The 25,386-nt window shown below is 36.3% G+C and overlaps 1 protein-coding gene across 3 annotated transcripts in view; it reads right to left on the reverse strand.

The window, feature by feature from the left end:
* RNGTT (RNA guanylyltransferase and 5'-phosphatase) overlaps positions 1-25,386 on the reverse strand; it is a 203,302-nt gene that overhangs the window by 117,166 nt on the left and 60,750 nt on the right. For all 3 annotated transcript variants that reach the window (XM_081094417.1, XM_081094416.1, XM_081094418.1), the window contains exons 10-11: positions 13,950-14,021; positions 10,688-10,852 (exon numbers count right to left, since the gene is read on the reverse strand). In XM_081094417.1, coding sequence (XP_080950543.1) covers positions 10,688-10,852; positions 13,950-14,021 — 237 coding nt within the window. The remainder of the gene's footprint in view (positions 1-10,687; positions 10,853-13,949; positions 14,022-25,386) is intronic.

Genomic DNA, 25,386 nt, shown 5'->3' on the forward strand with positions numbered 1-25,386 from the left:
AGTTGTGTTTAGAAAGCAGTATCGCCCTAGCCAGTTTGGCTCAGTGGATAGAGGATCGGCCTGTAGACTGAAGGGTCCTGCCTGGGTTTGATTCTGGTGAAGGGCACATGCCCAGGTTGCGGGCTTGATCCCCAGTGTGGGGCATGCAGGAGGCAGCCGATGAATGATTCTCTCTCATCATTGATGTTTCTCTCTCTCGCTCCCTTTCTCTCTCTCTCCCTTCCTCTCTGAAATCATTAAAAACAAATAAATGTTGAGTCTTTAAAATAGAAAGCAGTATGTCTAACTTAAAACTTTAAAGTAGGAATATAGCCAGGGATAAGTTGTCAAAGTCAAAGTAACTAAATCAGAATAAAAAATTTCCAAGAAATGGAAAATCCAGGGTTTATAAGTAGGTCAAACAAAACATAGGGAAGTTGTATTAAGTAAGGATGATGGGCAGCCCTTGAGAAAAGAGTTTTAAGTCAGGCACAGTCTCAAAGGAAGAAGTAGTTACCAAGGAGCCAAAAAGAGTTAGTTAAAGACTTCGTTTAAATACCATGGCTTGAAAGGTCAGGTTTTATTTCAATAATTTAAATACCAAATAATGTTAAAACTCACTTTGATATTTTTTTGGCTCTAATATTATACTCCAAAATAGACTGTCCTATACTTTTAAGCTACTCAGTTTTTTGCCTCTTCTATATTTTAAGTAAAACTAATTTATGAATTGCACTGGTATTCTTATGTAAGATGTGCTAAGGTTTTCTTAGATAATTTGTTGTGGTAACATCACAATAAAAATAAAATCACATTCAGTATTGATTACGGTAGATATTTTCTGACTGCCTATTTATGCTATAAACCCAGTTAACAGTTGGATACTGGGGACCCAATGATAATATAAGCCTACATATGCCTAAATAATACCTTAATTTTAATTTAACAGTAAAAACATTAAATGCAAAGATGTAATTAGCCATTTCTCCCTCTTAATTTTTCTTCAGAAACACAGTTCTATTTAAATTAACCAAAATGTTTGTTAAACACTTCTAAAAACAACAACAAATACCTTACTTTAAAAATATTTAACTGTAAAACTTAGGAGAAGCTATTAAAGTGGAATATGGGTGAATTATTCTAAAAATCCTAGGGTATTATTTAGAATTGTAACTTTCTTGATTATTTTTCCCCAAATAAAATTAGAAGATAGTTAAATAAAATTTAAGATAGTAGACATAATATGTAGAGAACACCTGGGAAGACACATGAGCATTTCTTTCATTATTGTCAGCTGAATCCAGTGGCGTTGGCAAAGCCACATCCTGGAAACACGCTTTGCCAGAGGCAGGAGTGTTATCAGCTTGACCTTCAACCCAGGTGCCAGGGAGTGGGTTTTGTTATTTAACCCTTTGCGGTCGTATTAAATTTGGACATGGGTGTCATACTGGTCGGAACTAATTTCCATTGAAAGAGCAGTGATACATAACATGAAAGATTATGAAGGATAAACAAGATTTATTAATTCTTTTTTGGAACTACGTCACTATTAGTAGAATCACTACAAACGTTATCACTTTCTACGTCAGAGTCAGTATTCAAGGTGCCAAAATAAAACTCTTCATCGTTACTTTCAGATTCGCAGTACACTTCTTTCGGTAACTTTGTTTTTGCCATTTTGGAGTATTATTTTGAAATATCTTAACAAGCGAGAATGCCTAATTACAGTTAAACGTAATTTGTAAAGCTTTATTTGAAATTCTGCGAAGTATCTCTGAAGCTTGTCGATTTCTTCATTCTCAAAAGGCGACTGACTCGCCACGGTGTTTTGCATGGCGAGTGTGGAACGACCGCGTTTGTTTATATTGAGTTTCGATATCTCTGATTTGTCGGGGCAATGTTTTGGTTCCTGACAAGGTCGCTTAGACACTTAAGAGCTTTCAGAGAAATTATGAACTGATACATGAATGGAGTTAAGATTCGTACGGTTCCTTGCTGTGGTGGCTGAGAGCAGACATACGACCGGAACGGTAAAAAAGCTTTGGTGGCTGAGAGTAGACAAACGACCGCAAAGGGTTAAATCCAGCCAAGCACCAGGAATGAATACGACTAGGGCCTACCCAAGAATGCACATAATCTCCTTTGTCTTGACCTTTAGTAAAACTTCCTGGGTTTTGCTGTATAAAATAAACACGCTGATTGGCTATGGGTCCCTGTCTCTCCATCAGAGGACAGCGTTCCCACCCAGCCCCAGCTTTTTCCTTCCATCTCAGTGTCCGTCTCTTTCTTTCATTTTCTCAATCCCCAACCGCCCCTACTCAGGAACCGGACCACTCTCTAGCCACACTGGATGTGGAGAAGAGAGAAATATTTACAATAATATATCAAATCATCTGTAATAATAAAAGCGTAACATGCTAATTAGACTGGACGTCCTTCCAGATAACCTTCAGACGAAGCCAAGGCTGTGAGGGAAGCCCAGGTCCTGGGTCCTGGGTGCCAGAGGGCAGCTGGTGCCGGCAACTGGGGGAAGGAAGGCCTACTCTTGCACGAATTTCGTGCATTGGGCCTCTAGTTATTAATAAAGCATGATAGTATTTTATAAAGCTTTACCTATAAAATCTGCTTATCTATGAATACAGTAGCATCACTTGAATACCATCATACAGCCTACAGAAGGCATGTAACTTTCCATTAGGTTATACCAGGTGACTGAGTAGAATTGACACTTTACATATCTATAGATCAGAAAGTAATTGGAAACCAAATCATTATAAGTGCATAAGCAGAGAAAGATAATGCAAAAGGGCTTCAAATTAGAAACATTATAAACAAAACAGAAACTATAAAGTTACAAAGGCTAGAAAGGAACCTTTTAGAAATAAGCAAAATGATAGCTTAAGACTACAAATAAAGAAGAAAATGAATCTGCAATGTAACTGGGTATGGGCATTGGCAACATCAATTCATTACAGTACAGAAAAATAATACTTTTCTTAAATGAGAAAAGAATATCTCTACCTTTCTGTTATGGACTAGTTCACTCACCTCAGATGTTTTCTGAGCAAATATTTCCACATAGCCTCAACTGACTGCCTGAGAACACTCAATATAATAGCTTATATCTATTGATTTTTTATGTGCTTTCATGACTCCCCTAAAATTCAAGATTTAGTTTTTTCAATTCCTCCAAAATGGAAATTTCCATTCACCTACATTACTCTCTAGCCTTTTTTTATTTCCAAAGTTTAACTTCTGGCTTAGACTAAGATTATCCAGTGCTTCTGTACCCTCAATATTCCTCTAATCAGTACAAAATCATTCTACAAAACTCATCCTTTCTCCTCGATAAAAAGTCAATATCATTATCTTCTTTTATCCCAGGAAACCAGAAACACCAATCAGAAAGGATATATGCACCCATATGTTCATAGCAGCACAATTCACCATAGCTAAGATCTGGAAACAGCCTAAGTGCCCATCAGTAGATGAAATGGATTAGAAAACTGTGGTACATCTACACGATGGAATACTATGCTGCTGTAAAAAAGAAGGAACTCCTACCATTTGCAATGGCATGGATAGAACTGGAGAGCATTATGCTAAGTGAAATAAGCCAGTCAATGAAGGAAAAATACCACATGATCTCACTCATTCATGGATAATAGAGACCATTACAAACTTTTGAACAGTAATAGATACAGAGGCAGAGCTGCCTCGAACAGATTGTCAAAATGCAGCGGGAAGGCCGGGGAAAGTTGGGGGGCAGGAGGGAGGGGTATAAGAGATCAACCGAAGGACTTGTAATGCATGCATATATGCATAACCAATGGACATGGGACGCTGGGGGGTGGGGGAGGCCAGGGGATAGTCAAGGGCGGGGGGGTTGGGGGCGAGACACATATATAATACCCTTTGTAATACTTTAATAATAAAAAAAAAAAGATCATTGGGAAGCTTAAATGAGAAAATGCATATTTAAGCTTTACTTTGATTAAGCATGACACCAAAAAAATAAATAAATAAATAAATAAAAATAAAAACAATAATTTGATTTCTATTACTGTATTTACCAATAATGCTTAAGCAACTATAACATTAAAATTAGCTAATCAAAATATAAATAGCCTCTGGAATATTGTCATTGGCTCTTTCATTAAACCCCTATCACTGAAATTAAAATTAAGCATAATAATTCTGGTGAAACCCTCTTGACAAGTTAAAAAATCTAAAAACAACATTTATCTAGAACATATAGTTTATTATTTTTGGTCGTTGTTAGTCTTATTTTGAAACTCATAATTGAGGTATCATTCATCAAACATTCATTTAGTGCCAGTAACTGATAGCCACTCTACCAAGTACATGAGATTTAAAACAAATCAACCAGTCTCTATCCTGGAAGAACCAGTGTCAGAGTTTCAGAAGTTACTAACTCAAATGCTTATAGGTGCCAGGCCTGAACAGGACTGGATATAAGATAATAGGGATGAGGAGAACTATGAGAAGCTGGAGAGGGCATCCTCACCTACAAGCAATTTCATTATTTTTTAAATATTATATAAGCTTAAACTTTCTGAGACCTACCAGTTTATGACTTTTGGTTAATATGGACCTAACTACACACAAAATAGTTATTTTACACTACGTGTTTTTAATATAGATGTTTAAAGGCTTCTCAGAGAAAAGTAATTATAATTTCACTATCATTCACAGTTTTACTCAAATATTACTGAGTACTAATTATGTATCCATTTTAAAAAAGAGACAAACAAGAGGAGGAAAAGGTAATACATATAACACTATGTGCCAAGCACTGTTCTAAGCACTTTACATACATTAATTCATTTTAGCCTCATAACAATCTTAAGAAGTAGGAGCCACTATTATCCCCATTTTGAAGGTGAAGTTTAGAACTTAGTATAGGTCACACAGAAAGGAAGTGAAACCCCAAAATCATTCTGGCTCCAGAGTCCATGTTCTTAACTGTTCTTCTAAAGAGTCTATGTTCTTAACTGTTCTTCTAAACCAGGGATTCACATTCCCAGTCTAAGATGCATATATATATGCATCTCCTTTGGCATATTCCCATAGCACCCTGTGCTTCCCTCCATCACAGGATTTTCCTGTTTAATTGTCTACCAAACTGAGCTGTGGACTATTTAAGGTCAAGAATCACATCTTATTATCACTGTATCCTCAACATCTATTACAGTAATCTCGCATAGAGTAAGTTCTCACTTCAATAAACATGTGCTCAATAAATATAAAGTGAATAGCACCATGACAGAATTGATAAAAACAGGCTAATATGTATCAGTTAGGTAGAATACACATGGAATATATTATATCCCCAAAACTTGTGTAAAATGAAAACATTAAAAATTATAAGACGTTTAAAGGCTGTTGGTTTAATTAATATACAGATTATTAAAGGGGTGAGATATTTTTTAAATATTAAAATCATCATTCATAGGTAATAACTTTATCCAAACTACCCCATATTACCTTCATATCGCCAGTGGGGACAACAGTAAAAGGTTCCTAACGGGTCTTCTTGATTGTAGTTTAATGTCCTTTCTCTAAACTATTTCTACTCACTACTGCTAGAACTGACTCTAAAACAATTTGTTGTGTAACAATCACATCTAAAAACCCTCAAATGTTCCTCACTGCCTACATGTAATCCAAATTTCCTTAGCATGTTTTAAGTTGGGGTTTTTTTGTTTGTTTTTTGTGTGTTTTTTTTTTTCAGGGAAACCTCTCCTAAATCTTTTCTAAAATGTTTATCCAAATTGCAGCTGGTAAGAAGTATAGGTGAGTATTTCCTTTATGGGTAGAAAAACATGACCTACCCGTTTGGAAGAATGCTAAGCATTTTTGGAAGGAATGCAAGGAGAGAATGAATACTTAGCCATAAACACTTAAGTGATGCAATTAAAAAAAAAACTAAACTACAAGAGTGGCTGGTCTGAATGTCACAAGAAAAACGACAAAAATTACAGAGATAAAGAAACCAAGAAAGAACTTAAATATTTTAATTTGAGCATAAATGGAAATCATATTTATTTGTAAAATATAATTCAAGACTTTCAAACAAAGAACATTATGGTAAATTGCAAAACAATCTACCTCATTGAATACATCCTTTGGCCCTGGCCAGTTTTTCTCAGTGGTTAGAGCATCGCCCCGTGGACCAAAGGGTTTGATTCCTAGTCAAAGGCATGTACCTGGGTTACAGGTTCGATCCCTGGCTCTGTGAGGGAGGCAACCAATCAATGTGTCTCTCTCACATCAATGTTCCCCTCCTCACTCCCTTCCATTCTCTCTAAATATCAATGGAAAAAAACATCCTCAGATGAAGATTAAAAAAAAAAAATCCTTTGAGTAAGTGTGTACTGAAAAAGTAACTTTACAAAAAGAGAGGTCTGGCCTATGCCCTCCACTACTGGGAGGTGAGCTCTAGCCCCTGGAATGTCCTGCCTGATGAAAGTATCTTTGCTTGCCAAAAAGTTTAACAATATGATTTATGATGGGGGCTTTCGATTGTGCTGTATCAGTTCTGACGTCCAGAGGAACTGGAGACTAAAGGTATTAGCCAAACCTCTGGGAGGGGCTGCAAACTAAAGGTCAGCCATGCAGGTGGGATGTGACAATACAAACTTTGGATCTCAAACACTTAGGTGAGCTTCCCTGGTTGGCAATATTCTAATATTGTCATACATACTAGCCAGGAGCAGGTAACACCATCCATGACTCTTCAGGGACAGGACAACCAGAAGCTTATCATTTGGGCACCTCACAGATTTGCCCTATGCAGCTCCTCTTTTGGCCTCCAGTTACAGTAAAACTATAATCATAAGTATAGTGCTTTCCTGAGTTCTGGGAGTCTGTTTGGTAATTTATCAAACCTAAGGGAGTCCCTGGGGACGGCAGAATTTGTAGCCAGCAGGTCTGACGTGAAGGTGGCCCTGGGGACTCCCATACTTGCACCTAGTGTCTAAGTAAGGACCATTCTGTAGGGGACTATGCAGTTGGCCTGAATTCATTGCAACAGAAGTTTTTGTCATTGTGTTTCTATAGTTGACACAATTTAGACTATCCTCCAAGTCACAGGCATCAGCAGGAAAGCATATGACTTCCTTGTTGGGCATTATTGTCAAGAGGCTGTTCAAGATGGGGCAGACTGTAGAATGATGCCATAGTCGCTTGGGTAAAGTGACCCAGTTAGCCACCACAAATGAGATCTTTAATAGACAGTGAACATCTCTGGATGAGGACAACCCATACTGAGATACCAAATGGCATTTATCTGTAAACTAAACATGTTTTATAGCCTAATAAAGTACCAGGAATAAGGAATGAGACTTTAAGAAATAAACTATGTTTTCTACAATATAAGAAGCACATAACATTTCCCTTGTTCTTTGTATCAATTTGAGCTACTGTAGAAATAGTTCAAAATCATATAAAAATAGAACCTAAGATTTATATCTAAACTACTATATAAAGTACTTCATTTTGCTGTATAAAATAGCAAAATATATCTCTGGTATAGTGATTGTATTTCTAGTACTTAAAGGTAAACATTTATCAACAATTTAATGCAGCAAATAATTACATGGTTCACTAGGCTTTTATATATACCGTTAAAGAATATGTGCTTTCATCAGCTACACTGTCATTAACTTCCTATGTGCAACTTAAAATTCTTACTACTTCTCTTTAATATGTCTACCTTTACATTCTCTCCCAGAAAGGCCCCATCCTACTTCAGCCTAGTGAGTCACAGTCTTCTCACAGGGTATACACATATGCCTAAAGTATATGTGGACATGTATGTGCCCTCAGAGTCCCTAGGCTAAGACCGGGAATTCTAAGAACATGCCAAAAAATAAAAATAAATAAATAAGGCAATCTATAAAAATATGGAAAGAAATGAAAATCCTTGTGAATAAAGAAATAGACAGAATATATGCATATTTCTCTTCTTTTTAAATATAACTTATAGCATATTTTCCATTGTTTTTTGTTGTTGTTTTATTAAATTTAATGGGATGACACTGGTTCACAAAACCATACAGGCCTCAACAAAACATATGCGCACCGTATCGTGCGCCCATTGCCCAAAGCAAAGTTTCTTTCCGTCCCATCCCATTCCCTTTCCCTCTGGCTGTCACCACATTGTTGCCTATGCTATGTGTTAAATATATGTGGATTTTTTGCTTAATCACTTCATCTTCTTTCATCCAGTCCCCTAACCCTTCTCCCCGATAGTAGCTGTCAGTCCGTTCCATGTATCCATGCCTCTGTTTCTATTTTGTCTGTCAGTTTAACTTGTTTATTAGATTCCACATATAAGTGTCAAAAGAATATATGCACCCCTATGTTCACTGCAGCATTATTTACAATAGCCAAGATCTGGAAACAGCCCAAGTGCCCATCAGAACATGAGTGGATAAAAAAGCTATGATACATTTATACAATGGAATACTACTCAGCTGTAAAATGAATAAATAAATAAAAATGAATCTTTTTTAATTGGCCTTCAAACTAGAAACTCAAATAAAATTATTATTTAAGAAATTGCTTCTTCTTGTTACTATTTTGTATGCTTTATTTTAAGTATGTATATTCAGTTAAACATCGAACAACTCATTATCCCTGCATTGTGTTTGATGGATCTAATTACATAAAAGGAAAAGGCTAATAGAGCTATACTAATAAAGTCCTAAAATCAAAATTATCTTCAAAAATTTAAAGGTATGCAGAAATGAAATGTCTATAAGTATGCATTTTTCCACAGTTATAAACTATTTAAAACCACATAAAAAATGTCTTCCCTCATAAAAATGACATGTACTTCCATGACAAAGGCTTTATCATTCATAATATCACTACCATTCCCATTAGCAATGGAGGCCTGTGGAAGAGGCAGGAGTGGGGTGAAGGGGGCCAATGGGGGGTAGAGGGGACATCTCTAATACTTTCAACAATAAAGATAAATTTATTTAAAAATTCATAATAAAAAGAAGACTCTCTAGAGCAATAACCTGTCAACTATGGCTACTATCCCATGTTTGGTGTTACTCGTTTTCCCCTTTAGACCAACTCTGCTGTAAAAGGTGCTTTCCTTCTGTATTCAGCAACCAAAAAGAATTTCAAGAGAAACTAAGAACAAAGAAGTAACAGTAAGAACTGAAACGGAGGGAAAATGAGACGAATAATAAAAATTCTAAATATTAGGACTTCTTTTTTAAAAATCATATTGTTTAAAAAGGGGGTTAAATAAGCTGAGTATAAAGAAAAAAAGGAAGAGCATCACGGTTCTCTAATGAAAACTACATTGAAAGTTGTTCAATATAACTGCTTCAGACTCCTAAAGAACAATTCTTATAATTATCCACTGCCAAATATTTCTAAAAAGTACTGATTCTGACTAATGAAACTATACTAAGACACATTTTCTTCAGTGCTGAACTTTGAATTAAGACAGCACAAGCTGTCAAATTTGTTTTTAAAAAACAAATGCAAACGGAAACAATTTGGCTTCTGCCCAAATTTACACTCGATTTATAATTTAGAAAATATTTCCGCAAGAGTACATAGCTGCAATTAGCAGATTTCCACCAAGGGTGTGGCCCACGTTAAGTGCCAACGTTATCCTTACTCTACCAATTGGGCAGAGCACAGAAGTGTAGAGGCTCCTGTAAGCAACCCTATCATATGTCTGCTGTCAAAAGAGGCACAAAAGGCAAGCAGTGAACTGTGAGAAGAAGACAGCAGATGAAGTCTACCAACAGCCCCATGCCAAGAAGGCATTATGCAAAATATTAGTGAAAAAAGAATAACTCTATATTTGTTTTTTTCTATAATATATTTATATATTGAGAAGAAAAAGGCTCAATAGTGCTGGAATAATCGCTAATATTATATCCAAGAAGAAATACCAAATTGAGTGGACACGAATAGAAGCAGGTAAAATACAACAAAAACTTCTTCTATCATCTACCTTATGAGACTGTATTAGAAAGGAAATTAAAACATAATTGTATAAGTTGCTATATTGTCCATATTATTCTATCATATCATAACCATTCCTCTTCCCAAAAATAACTTCATGGTGCATCTTTATTGTCAAATAGTATGCAGCAGCTAAAAAATAATGTTGCAAATCCCTATGCATTGACATGGAAATATTTCTAAGCCACACTGTTAAATAAAAAAAAAAAACAACTATCCCAGAATATTTAATATGATGCATTTTAAGTGTCCAAACAACAAAAATAAAGAAAACTTTCCATGTATATATATATATATGTATATATATATATATATATACACACACATATATATGTAACTGATTAGTTTAAAATAGACTATGTACTAAAAACTGCTGATTTCAAAAGGCCTGACAAGTTATTTTCACTCTTATGTAACTCTACACAGATTACAGCTTTTTAAAAAACATAATAGCTATCAATCAAAAACTATTATGAGAAACAAGAAAACAACCTAGTTTAAGTTTCCATCACTGAGAATCTTACTAAAGAGGAGAAGACCTGGTAACTGTACATGTTTATCCAAAAGAGTACTATATTCAAGAAATTTCGGGGAAAATCAAGACAATTCGGCAGAAAAATATCATTCATATTCCTCTCCCAAGCTGAATTAGGATACATTATAAGTGTTATTTTAAAAATGTTACCTTTCTTGAAGTATAAATGTCAAAAAATGGCTTATTTCTGACACTAAATGGTTCCTGTGTTTTGTCAATGAGCCCAGTCTTCATTTTTTCATGTCGTGGATTTATTATTTCTCGTTCTATACACTGAAGACGAACATTAAAATCACAATCTCCAACTGGTTGTGCCTGAATTAAATGAGACAGTTATTTAAATTTTAACTCTAAAAACTATTTTTTCAGCATAACTATCAAGGCTTTCACTTTGTACATAGTAGTTTATGTAAACTGCATCCTTTGGAGTTCTCCAATATAGAGCCTGCACAACCCCACATGCCAGCCCTGAAAATTAATTTGACTAATGATGGAAGCATATCTAAACATACACACACACAGTTATTTCAAAATTATAAATGTATAAAATAGTATGGGGAAAGGGTATAAATCTATTAACAACTGATCCAAAATTTTCACATCTGCATTAAAGTATTAATATACTCACTAATTGTTTTTATTATTTATATATTTATATGCATAGCCCATGGACAGGGGCAATAGGGTAGTGAAGACCTGGGGAGAGGGGGAAGGTAGGGGTTAGGAGAAAGGGGGATGGGGTGGGGGGAAGTTGGAGCTATTTGTAATACTATCAACAATAAAAAATATATTTGAAAAAAATTTTTTTAAAAAACTTCTGTGGCTCAATGGATACTAATATGGAAAATATATTGTTTGCCACATTTATATCCAAGAAAGAATTAAAACAGAGAAAAGATAACTAGTTCCTATACATTGTGAAGAGCATGATTGGCAACCAAATAGAAAAATTAAAAGAACAGACCATTGGAACCTATAATAAAATCACAAAAATCCAAACAAGTAAAAGCAAACATAAAAAACGCTTTACTTTGCCCTAGCCGGTTTGGCTCAGTGGATAGAGCGTCGGCCTGCAGACTGAAGGGTCCCAGGTTCGATTCCGGTCAAGGGCATGTACCTTGCACATCCCCAGTAGCGGGTGTGCAGGAGGCAGCTGATCGATGTTTCTCTCTCATCGATGTTTCTAACTATCTCCCTTCCTCTCTGTAAAAAATCAATAAAATATGTTTTTTAAAAAGATGAATCCTTAAAAAAAAAATTACTACTTCATTAGTAATTAGGAAAAATCAAATTAAAAACAAGATATCATTTCACACATAGCCATTTGGCAAAAATTAGGTAAGTATTACCAACTGTGATAAATTGGTACAACTACTTCTGAAAGGAATTTAGCAAGGCAGCTAATAAAGCTTAATTAAGTTGCTAAATTAATTAGAATCTCAATGTTGTAGGAAATGAGGGACTGGACTTCTTAAACACTTCCCAAGTGACCACATCCCAAGAATGAGAACTGTCCAAGAGAAACTATGACACAAGTGCAAAAGAAAAAAATTTATAAAACTATTCAATACAATAATTAAACAGCAAAATATGGAAGCACATATGTTAATCAAGAGGAAAAAAGATAAATTCCATACATTTCTACAATATAATAATTAAGGGTAATTAAAGTGAATGAACCAAACCTACATGCATTAACACAGATAAATCTATACAAAATAATGTGGAGCAAACGTTGTGCACTACAGTACAGTACTATGACATTTATGTAACACTAGAAATCCTACAAAAGAACACTACATATATTTTACAGACATACATTGATAGTAAAGGTATCACAAACACTCATGGGGATAATAAACACCAAATTCAGGGTAAAGGCTGTTGCTTCTGGGTAAGAGGGTCAAGGATAAGAAGACAGAGGTATACACAAGAAACTTCTGATATTATACATATAACTAGTGGCCCAGTGCACAAAATTCATGCACTCAGGGGTTCCCTCAGCCCAGTCTGCACCCTCTCCCAGTCCAGGAGTCCTGAGTGCTGCCTGCCACCGCTGCTGCACTTGCCAGTGGTGAACTGGGCTTCTGGCGCACTGACCACCAGGGAGCAGCTCCTGCATTGAGCATCTGCTCCTGGTGGTCAGTGCACGTCACAGCAACCAGTTATTCTGCCGTTTGGTCAATTTGCATATTAGTCTTTTATTATATAGGATGATTTATTTATTATTAAAAGGGGAGTGGAATAAAAAAGATAAAGCTAAGCTTCAACAAATCTACTGGTAGTAGGTATATAGTATTCCTTATATTATTCTCTATACTTTTACGTATGCCGAAAACTTACTTTTTCTTTTAAGAATTAGAAGACTATTGTCTAAGACTAAGTTCCCAGGCTAAGAAATGAACCTGCACTGAACGTATTTTAAAGCAGAGCTCAATATCAAGAGGCAAAGGAGATAGCACTCCCCCATTCACGAAGAAACAAAGCCACACCCACCCTTTGTCTTGTTAGGGGCCAATGAACATCATTCCAAGATCTGTGATATGAGTAAGTCAATTTTGGAAAGCAGTACTTTTGAGGAATACAGTAGCCACAAACAGAACAAGACTAAAACTTGATGGTTTCTGACCTTGAGTTTCCTAGGTTTGAAATAGTTTGAAATATACGTAATTCAACAAGTGAGATATATACACATTGAAAATTTCCTGGAGAAAATAAGTCATCTGGATTAATATAAAATCTTGAATCTTAATACTGCCATTTAAAATATACAATCCCACCACCCAAAAAAGGTTTTTTTAACTTTTATTATAAATCCTCAAAATCTTAAAACTTAACACTTTTAATTCCAGAATTTTTAACTGCTTACAGTCTGGTTGGAATACTAAATGATTATGCAATCTGAATAATATATTTCTAGAAAATAATTATACCTTTTCATAGATGTACACTATTGAAAGAATTTCTTCCATTTACTGAATTCATCTTGTACTGTCTAAATAATTTCAACACTGAATTAAACATTAACAGGCAATTTGATTCTTGGCTAGTCTAAAACTGTAGTAAATGGGTAGAAAATATAATTTCACTTTTTTATATCTATTCAAAAAAGATTTATATTTTGTTTTTAGGTTTACTTAATAACATTTTACAATATACTATCTTGTATTACCACAGTTAAACTGCTTATCTTTAGTCACTTGAAATAACTAAATAATCTAAAGACAAATGTGCAAAGTATTAGGCAGTAAGGGAAAGAAAAATGTACAAGCATTGACAAAAAAAAATCAAATGAGTAACTTGAAAGTGTCACAATTTTTCTTTCCTACTCTAAGGCAATAATACTTTTTATTTGTTAAAAACATCTATTATCTCAGTGACAATCCATTTAGAAATTATAAAAGGTACTTACATTGAATTTAATTATGTCGTAAATCAAATATCTAGGTACGGCTTGTCCATTTACTTTATCAATAATCATTTCCTTAAAAGAGAAAAAAAGAAAAGTTTCTTCATTCTTTAACAATTTGTTTAATTTCACTGAAATGTAATAGACACACAGAAAGTACATAAACCATCAAAATACAACCTAATGAAATTTCAAATGAACACACTTATAATACCCAGATTAAATCAATATTCTCAGCACCCCAAAAATTCCTATCATGAATTCATTCTGTATAAAATAAAGTGATATTATAATATCTGCTCATTATATTTTTATATTTGAATTACTATGCTATGTTTTATGTTTGAATTTACTAAGCAACTATTAGGATAAAAAAAGACTACAAATTTTAAATGCCAAATATCAGGAACATTTAAAAAATAATTTGTTAAATCATTATTGCTTTATATTTTGCTATGTACCAATTACTTTAATCATAAAATCTGTAGATATAAATGGTACCCTTATAATAGATACAATCCCCATACTACACATGTGGTCTTTCTTGGTTCCACATGCCTCTACTATCATCAAAGGGAACAGGAAAAAAGAACATGATACCACATATCACAGCCATTAAATGAAAATAATGTAAATTCTGCCCTCTCACAGAAAAGAGATAAAGGATACTAAAGAATGATTATAGGTATATAATGTAGTATTTTATAAAATTTTAACTTTTAATAATAGGTTTGACCTAAAATTACTTTACTTTCCTCATATTCTTCCTAGGAAATTAAATGGGTTTTTTAAAATAATTTCATGCCCTGACCGATTTAGCTCAGTGGATAGAGAGTCGACCTGCGGACTGGAAGGTCCCAGGTTCGATGCCAGTCAAGGGCATGTACCCTGGTTGTGGGCACATCCCCAGTAGATGGTGTGCAGGAGGCAGCTGATCGATGTTTCTCTCTCATCGATGTTTCTAACTCTCTATCCCTCTCCCTTCCTCTCTGTAAAAAATTAATAAAATATATTTAAAAAAACATTTTAAAATAATTTCATGACACAAAATCCACATATAACCATCTAAAATTACAAAGAACACACTGATTTAAGACAAATATATTTTAAGAAACTATTAAAATTAACTTCTTTCTCAAATATGTGTTTTGTTAAGCACAGACACTTATTGTCTTGAACACAACTCTTTTTTTAATCTTTATACTAGAGGCCTGGCGCACAAAATTCGTACAAAGAGGGGGTCCCTCAGCTTGGTCTGCACCCTGTCCAATCAGGGACCCCTAGGGGGATGTCCGACTGCCGGTTTAGGCCTGCAGGATGGGGCCTAAACTGGCAGTCGGACATCCCTCTCGCAATCCGGAATTGCTGCCTCCTAACTGCCCTCCCCTGCTGGCCTAGTCATCCCTAACCACTCTACCTGCGTGCCTGATCTCCCCTAACTGCCTCTGCCTGCTGACCTGATCACCTCTAACCGCCCACCCCTGCCAGCCTGATCGCCCCTAACCGCCCTCCCCTGCCAGCCTCATCACCCCTAACTGCCCTCCCCTGCCAGCCTCATCACCCCTAACTGCCCTCCCCTGCCAGCCTTATCACCCTAACTGCCCTCCCATGCCAGCTTGATCGCAAAATATCAGGTCTATCTGGTCTAAAGCATATTACCCTTTTATTAGTATAGAGAGTACTTTATTATTTGAGATTATGCTTGACATAAATTATATCACTTTCATTCTTTTAAACTGTTCACTGAAATATTTTAATTTAAATACATGTATCTAAGAATTTTATGAGCCAATGAGGTGGTATCAGTAATAGGTTTCAATTAATTATTCTTTACAAAACTGGGTGGACAGAAATTAAGTGGCACTCCAAGTTCAGACAGCAGATATCACAGAATTTCCCTCCCAAATTACCTGACAAAATGAGCAAAAACATACTTTTCTTTAAACATTAAAAAGGGCAAAAAATAAAATGTATTACCAGCAAACAAAACAAATAAAAAGGAATGAACAAATGAATAAGCTTTAAAATTGACAGCCACAGAAATTACCAAGATTCTGGTAAAACAAAAAGGCACAGCAGGGTTCAGCTCCAAGCTCTACTTGTAAAATGACAGTCTTAGTAATTATCACTATTATACTCAAATATAGAAAGATACAAACACAGTGGTTATTCTTGTCTTCTTTTTTCTACCTCTTCTAATGTGTAGAGTAATAAAAATAGCAGACTATTTCTGCTCCCAGACTTCATGCTGAATTGAAGAAATAATCTGAGCATTACTGGAATAAAATATGGTTCCCGACTAGCCAAAGAAAATATTCACCAAGGTTTTTAAAAGAGAACAGAACCCAGATATTCTAACAAAGACCCAATACCAAGAATGATTCTTTCCAAGGAGTCCCTCAACACCATGTACTCTTCACCACAGCTGCCATTGTCATAAGCTACAGAAAAGTAAGTGGACATAAAATACATAAGCTTAAAACTTAGTTAATCGGAAACCGTGTACACTGTTGGTGGGATTGTAAAATGCTGCAGCCACTATGGAGAAGAGTATGGTAGTTCCCTCAAAAAATTAACAATAGAACTATCATATGATCCACTGATCCCACTTCTGGGTATACATCCAAAAGAACTGAAAGCAGGGTCTTGAAGAGATATTTACACACCCATATTTATAGCACCACTATTCCAGTAGCTAAGAGGCAGAAGCACCCCAAATGTCAGACAGATAAATAAATGTGGTATATATATAGTGGGATAGATACTACTGAGCCTTGAAAAGGAAGGAAATAATCACCAGCTATAACATGGATAAACCTTGAGGACATTAAGCTAAATGAACTAAGCCAGTCACAAAAAGACAAATACTGTATGATTTCAGTTATATGAGGTATCTAAAGAAGTTAAAGTAGTTAAATTCATACAAATTAAAAAGTAGAATGGTGCCCTGGTCGGTTTGGCTCAGTGGATGGAGAGTCGGCCTGCGGACTCAATGGTCCTGGGTTCAATTCCGGTCAGAGGCATGTGCCTTGGTTGCGGGCACATCCCCAGCAGGAGGCAGCTGACCGATGTTTCTCTCTCATCGATGTTTCTAACTCTCTATCCCTTTCCCTTCCTCTCTGTGAAAAATCAATAAAATATATTAAAAAAAAAAATAGTAGAGCCGAAACCAGTTTGGCTCAGTGGATAGAGCGTCGGCCTGTGGACTGAAGGGTCCCAGGTTCGATTCCGGTAAAGGGCATGTACCTGGGTTTCGGGCACATCCCCAGTGGGAGATGTGCAGGAGGCAGCTGATTGATGAAAAGTTCCTGAAAAGAGCCTTACAACTGTTCCAACTTATTCTTAAGGAGAGTTTCTGGAATTTGATGCAGGAAGGGGGATCCAAGGAGGAGCCCATCTAGGTGATGAAAATATTCTGGAATTAGTATTACAGTCACACAATCTTTTTTTAAATATATTTTTATACATTTCAGAGAGGAAGGGAAAGGAAGAGATAGAAACATCAATGATGAGAGTCACTGATTGGTTGCCCCCTGCGTACCCGCCACTGGGGATCGAGCCCACATGATCTGAAATCAAACACTGACCTCCTGGTTCATAGGTCTCTGCTCAATCACTGAGCCATGCCAGAGAGGCACAATCTTTTGAATATACTGAATTTAATTATACTTTAATTTTAAAAAGTAAAACTAAATTTTTTATCCTAAAATCAGTTCTTCAGAATAAAGAAAAATGATGGAATCCCAGATATACAGCACATATTAAATGTCAGTAGAGCCCTAGCTGGTTTGGTCAGTGGACAGAGTGTCAGCCTGCAGACTGAAGGGTTCCGGGTTTGATTCTGGCCAAGGGCACATGCCTGGGATGCGGGCTTGATCCCCAGTAGGGGGTATGCACGAGGCAGCTGATCAATGATTCTCTCTCATCATTGATGTTTCTATCTCTCTCTCCCTCTCCCTTCCTCTCTGAAATCAATAAAAATGTATTTTAAAAAATGTCAGTACATACATGTTGATTATACATGTTTTATTAATATAGATACAACAAAATTACTAAAAGAAAGTACACCAAAATGTTAAAATGTAATCTATTCATAATAGTTGAACTTTTCTACTTTACAATGTACTGACTTACTAAAAACTTTTAAATGAGCATGCATATTCCTTTATAAAAAATTAACAGTTGAAAAGACATACCATTTCCCCAGGATTCTTGCAATTAACTTTAATCTTTAACTATCATATCCTCCTCTTAACCTCAATGTAAAATTGATTGAATTTCACTGATTTATGTCAAGTGAATTAATGCTGTATTTCTGAACTCCTATTTTCCATATTTTGTAGGTCAAAGAACATCATTCAGAGAGCAAAACAAAAGCTTTCCTACTCACATCTGACAGCCGGACAATTAGATAGTTTGAGTTATTCTTGGATTTGAAATTTTACAAAGACAATTTGCAAATGAAAATGTGGAAGAAACAGGAAACTACAGAGGACTGTTTTAATTAACTGGAAAAAAAACGTATGGCAACTACTAATCTGGTCCAAGCAAACTGACATCATGAATCACATTGCTGTTTTAAAACCTCACAAGAGTCTATTATGCTGCTCTCAGTTATCCAAGTTTGGGGTGAAAATAAATAGTATTGCTAAGTTAAATCTGCAGATGGTTAAACATCTAATTTTTAAGCATTATTTCCTACCTGGAATGTCCTAAGCCCATGTCCAACATAAATCTCTCTATAAAAATCTTTCCATATCTAATGCCAATTCCTCTATAAAATATCTTTAATTCCTAACTAACTAAATTCAATGTATTTCTCTTCTAAACCATCACAGGACTTGTTTTAAATACCAATCTTCAGGTTATCGTTTTATCCATTACCAATCATTCTCCACCCCTACCCAAAAAAGTAAACCGTCTCAAGAGTGAGACCTTCTCCTCAACCCTCTGAGTAATGTCTTCACTCTGGCACAGCAACTTGAACATGATAGGCACTCAAAAAATATTAGTTCAATTATAAATTATACTAAATGTTTACAAATGCTATAACTCGAGTCTTTTTCCCTTTTATTAGTTACAATGCTAAAAGAAACTGTATCTTAAATAAACAAAAACTAAAATGTTCTTGCTGTTCCTTTAAACTAACTATCAGGGCTGCCGCATTAGCCGTGCAGTATATGTGCAGCACAGCCCCAGGAGTGCCAGTCACATCAACTACAAGAACGGCACACCCTGGGGATGTGCAATGAGCAATACTTTCAACCTTATGCAGTGGCTCTGTCGACAACAAAGGGTTGTGTGTGCATGCACACACACACACACACACACGTTACAAAAGTTTATTATATACATACTAGAGGCCCGGTACACGAAATTCGTGCACAGGCGTGGGGTTGGGAGGGGTCCCTCAAGCCAGCATGCAACGACGCAAGCTTTCTGTGCCCGGCCTGGCCAGAGGCCCTCCGCAGCCGGTCGCAGAACACTTGCCTCGTCATCGCAGTGATGAAGCAAGCATTCCATCAGGCCGCTCATGCTGCCCGCTCTCAGCAGCCGCTCCCCCCCGGGACTGGTAGACTCCAGCGGGGCTGAGAGGACTGGGTGTCGCCATCTTGTGGCTATGGGCGCCACCATCTTTGTGACAGAGTGACAGTTAATTTGCATATTATCCTTTTACTAGATAGGATGTATATGTCACTTTTATTACAAAATGATATTTTACTACACACCCTGTCACAGTAATGAAGATATACTAGTAGCTCCACAGGATACACACAGTATAGTTAACTCTGTTTTGTGACTCTATAGTTACTCTTTGCTCAGTCTCCATCCAACTATACTACCTTCTTACCAACTTTGTAATCTTTAGTACCTAGTTCACAGTCATCCTGGTCTCTTACCATCTCTCATTATGACCCATCTACCATTTCTTTGATCTCGCTTCCACTGCTATGGTTCACACAACCTCCACCTCTCACTCTCTCTAGGTCACATCCTGAACCTTCTCATCACTCAAAACTATACCTCAGACTAACTCAAACATGCTATTCTCCAATCACAGTGAGATAGAATACTGCACACTCCAATATTTAGTTGGCAAATAAACAAGAACAAGGGATGGGAGCAATAAGTATTCAGGTCACTTTGAAAGTGGTATTCCCTCTGTTAAACTAATAAATATATATATTTATATATGTGATTTTCATTAGGGTAATTCCATCATTGAGAGTTTAAGTGAACATTTCCAAGCCTCTCTCTATTGTCCCAATATCTGTCCATTTAAACCAGAAATAGAGGAGCAAATTTTATCAGAAGACAGGAAGAATTCTCACGTAAATTCCAGAGAATATTAGCCAGACACAATTCAATCTGGCTCGTGAAAAGGTTCAACTCCCATTTGACCCAGTGATACCACTTCTAGGAATATATCCTAAGAAACCTGAAACACCAATCAGAAAGGATATATGTGCCCCTATGATGTTCATTGCAGCACAATTTACAATAGCTAAGATTTGGAAGCAGCTTAAGTGCCCATCAGAGGATGAGTGGATTAAAAAACTGTGGTACATCTACACAATGGAATACTACACTGCTGTAAAAAGGAACTCCTACCATTTGCAATAGCATGGATGGACCTGGAGAGCATTATGCTAAGCGAAGTAAGTCAGAGAAAGATAAATATCACATGATCTCACTCATTTGTGGACTATAATGAACAACATAAACTGATGAACACAAATAGATCCAGAGACAGAGAATCATCAATCAGACCATCAAACCTCAGAGGGAAGGTAGGAAGGGTGGGGGTAAGGGGGAGAGATCAACCTAAGGACTTGTATGCATGCATATAAGCCTAACCAATAGACACAGACAGCAGGGGGGTGAGGGCATGAGTGGGGGGGGGGGAAAGAGGAGGGCAAAGGGGGGATAAGGACACATATATAATACCTTAACACGTTAAGTGCCCAGTTGGTCACTGGTGACTGACACCATACTTTCCGTCCAGAAGACAAAACAGGCTGGGTGCTTAACGTGTTAATCAATAAAAATAGCCCTGGCTGATTTGGCTCAGTGGATAGAGCGTGGGCCTGCAAACTGAAAGATCTCAGGTTTGATTCCAGTCAAGGGCACATGCCCAGGTTGTGGGTTCGATCCCTAGTGGGGGACTTGCAGCCGATCCATGATTCTCTCTCATCATGGATGTTTCTATATCTCTTTCCTCTTCCTTCCTCTCTGAAATCAATAAAAATATATTTTAAAAAAATAAAATTAAATTAAAAAAATCTAAATGGCAAACTTCAAAATAGTCAGAAGATTGGAGGTACTTAGGTTGTCAGACATTAAATTGTATGTTAAAGTCACAGTATTTAAACCAATATAAAACTACCACTAGAAGATCAAAATTTAATGAAATGGAAAAATGAATCAGGAAAGAAACAATGACATATAAAGGAACCCATCATACAAAAAAAAGGATATAGCCAATTAAAAAGGAAAAACTGATTAGCTGAATGATACTAAGGCAACAGTTTAGACATCTGGAAATAAATAAAATTAAACTCCTATTTTATTCCTTTTACCAAAATGTATCTCAGATAGATCAAATATTATTTTAAAAACTATATAAATTAAAACCATAAAATTACTGGGAAAAAATACAGATATTATAAAATTCTGAAGTAAAAATATCTTTCTACCCTGGCCAGTGTAGCTCAGGGATTAGAGTGTCAGCCTGCACACCAAAGGGTCATGGGTTCGATTCCCAATCAAGGGCACATACCTGGGTTGCAGGTTTGATCCCTGGTTGGGGGTGCATGAAGGAGGCAACCAATCAATGTGTTTCTCTTATCTCTCTCTCTCTCTCTCTCTCTCTCTCTCTCTCTCTCTCACTCTCGGTCCCTCTCTCCCTCTCCCTCTCCCCCACTCCTCCTACACTCCCTCCCTTCCACACTCCCTGAAAAGCAATGGAAAAAAAGTATCCTCTGGTGAGGATTAAAAAAATTAAATGAATAAAAGCATCTTTCTTAAAATGACACATATTAAAAATCAAGGGGTTTATAATTTTTCCTACATAAATTTAAATATATGCCACAAAAAATACCAGGAAAAGTAAAAAAAAAAATTTTCAAAATGTTCATGAATATCCCCTATAACAAAAAATTCTCATAAATCAGTATGAAAAAAATATGAACACCCAACAGGAAAATACATAAGGATTTGAATGGTCAACTCACAGAAGAAATGCAATAATTCATAAAGAAGTGAAAAAATGATAACCCCCTTAACTATTCACATAAGTGCATATTAAAAGAGATAAAAAATTCATTTTACGATATGCCAGACACTATGATCAGCATTTTATAAATTATCCAACTTAGAATCTTCACAATAGCATCAAGAACCAAGTACTGTTATTAGCCTCACTTCACTATAGATGAGGAAACTGAGAAAATTATATAAGGTCCCTCATGTAATAACTGATGGAGCCAATAAGGCACTATCAGAGTTAGGGCTCATAACCACTATGTTACACTATCCCTTAAAATGGAAAGGTCATTCTTTCCTTCACCAAACGTTAAATTTTCAAAACTCAGTGTTTAAGACAATATACAGATCCTTTACATATGGTTGTTAGAACTGTACATGTGTTCAAACTTTCTGCATTATATACACATCAATATTTAAAACTAGAGGCCTGTTTTCTTGGGATATGTTCCTAGAAGTGGGATCACTGGGTCAAATGGGAGTTCCATTTTTAGTTTTTTGAGGAAACTCCATACTGTTCTCTACAGTGGCTGTACCAGTCTGCATTCCCACCAGCAGTGCACTAGGGTTCCTTTTTCTCCACATCCTCACCAGCACGTCTGTTGATTTGTTGATGATAGCCATTCTGACAGGTGTGAAATGGTACCTCACTGTCATTTTGATTTGCATCTCTCAGATGATTAGTGACTTTGAGCATGTTTTCATATGTCTCTTGGCCTTCCTTATGTCCTCTTTCGAAAAGTATCTATTTAAGTCCATTGCCCATTTTTTGATTGGGTTGTTTATCTTCCTTTTGTTAAGTTGTATGAGTTCCCTGTAAATTCACCACTTAGATTTTGCTCTCTCTTTAGCTTTTGGGTAAACAGGCTATTTGAGAAGTTAGCTCGATTAGTATTTACACTTTATGTGCAAAACTATACACCAATAAGATTATATTTTTCTCTGCAGAGTAATCTCTGATAGGCTTGTTTCCAGTCCATTCTGTTTGCTGTTTGGTTGTGGGGTTTATCTTCTTGTCATACCTTCACTGCCTTTCCTTGGAGGGAAAGGGGGCTCTACATCTTTCTTATAGCTTCCTACAATTTCAAATATCAGTTTTTACAATTTCTTAACTTTCTACAATGCTGAACCAGAATTTACTGGGACTGGAAGGAATCAACTCCCTGAAAAACTGACACCCATTCTGTTTAAGAATCCATGCTGTGAATTGCTATCAGTAGTATGAATATGTTACATCCCTCAGGAGCAGACATAAGGTTGAACACTCTGGAACAAAGAAAAGTCTAAAACAATATTCATCAAAATGGTAACAGAAGTTACTGCAATGGTATGAGTTCAGATCATTTCTACCAGCTTTTTGGTAATTTTTTATATTATTTTAATTTTTATTTACAATGAATCAATATTTTTAGAATTGGGGAAAAGAAAGCTATTTGCATGAAATAAAGTAACAACATTTTTAACCAAGTAATTTTATGATCATTAAATATAGATTTTTCTGAAATGGAAAAATTCTTATCACCTTTCAAAATTAAAATGTAAAAGTACAGTGATTGCTTTAAAAAGCAGAGTTTCTTAAAAAAAACAAGAACTAATAGTCCATATAGCTAAAGAACCAAAGGAGAGTTTGCAGCTCTGTGGAACCATAAAAGACACACTCAGGGGGAAGACTCAGTGAGCACCAAAGCCCCATTGAAGCAAGTCTAGCCCCAGAGGGGTGTCTCTAGCACAGAAGTTCTCCCACTGCAGACACAGCTGATTCTCACAGCCAATTGGCCTGGAGGTCAATTCCTCACAGTGATAACTACAACAATCAAGGCTTAATTACAACAAGACTGTGCACAAAGCCCACAAGGGAGTGCACCAAGAGTGTCCACCTCAGGTAATTGGGACACTTAGCACAGAAAGGAACTCTTATCAACTCAGCAAAGCATAAAAAATGCCGAGACAAAGAAACAGGACACAAACGACAGAATTGGAGGAAAGCAAACGGCTGGATATAGAGTTCAAAACCACACTTTTAAGGTCTTTAAAGAACTGTCTAGAAGCCGCCGATAAACTTAATAAGGCCCTCGAAAAGACTGGTGAGACCGCCGATAAATGTAGTGAGATCTTCAAGAAGACTGGTGAGACCGCCGATAAATGTAGTGAGATCTTCAAGAAGACTGGTGAGACCGCCGATAAGTATAGTGAGATCCTCAAGAAATCTAATGAGACCCTTGATGTTGTGATAAAGGACCAACTAGAAATTAAGCATACACGGACTGAAATAAAGAATATTATACAGACTCCAACAGCAGACCAGAGGAGCGCAAGAATCAAGTCAAAGATTTGAAATGCAAAGAAACAAAAAACACCCAACCGGAAAAGCAAAATGAAAAAAGAATCCGAAAATACGAAGATAGTGTAAGGAGCCTCTGGGACAGCTTCAAGCATACCAACATCCGAATTGTAGGGGTGCCAGAAGAAGAAAAAGAGCAAGATATTGAAAACCTATTTGAAGAAATCATGACAGAAAACTTCCCCTACCTGGTGAAAGAAATAGACTTACAAGTCCAGGAAGTGCAAAGCTCCCCAAACAAAAGGAATCCAAAGAGGACCACACCAAGACACATCATAATTAAAATGCCAAGAGCAAAAGAGAGAATCCTAAAAGCAGTAAGAGAAAGAAAATCAGTTACCTACAAGGGAGTACCCATACGACTGTCAGCTGATTTCTCAACAGAAACTTTGCAGGCCAGAAGGGAGTGGAAGAAATATTCAAAGTGATGAATACCAAGAACCTACAACCAAGACTACTTTATCCAGCAAAACTATCATTCAGAAGTGAAGGCCAGATAAAGAGCTTCACAGATAAGAAAAAGCTAAAGGAGTTCATCACCACCAAACCAGTATTATATGAAATGCTGAAAGGTATCCTTTAAGAAGAGGAAGAAGAAGAAAAAGGTAAAGATACAAATTATGAACAACAAATACACATCTATTAACAAGTGAATCTAAAAATCAAGGGAATAAATAATCTGATGAACAGTATGAACTGGCGATTGTAATAGAATCAGGGACATAGAAAGGGAATGGACTATTCTTGGGGGCGGGGGGGAAGGGGTGTGGGGTGAGGGAAGAGACTGGACAATAATCGTGCACCTATGGATGAGGACAGTGGGTGGGGAGTGAG

The sequence above is a fragment of the Myotis nattereri genome (genome assembly GCF_964212035.1).
Source record: "Myotis nattereri genome assembly, chromosome: 6".
NCBI lineage: Eukaryota > Metazoa > Chordata > Mammalia > Chiroptera > Vespertilionidae > Myotis > Myotis nattereri.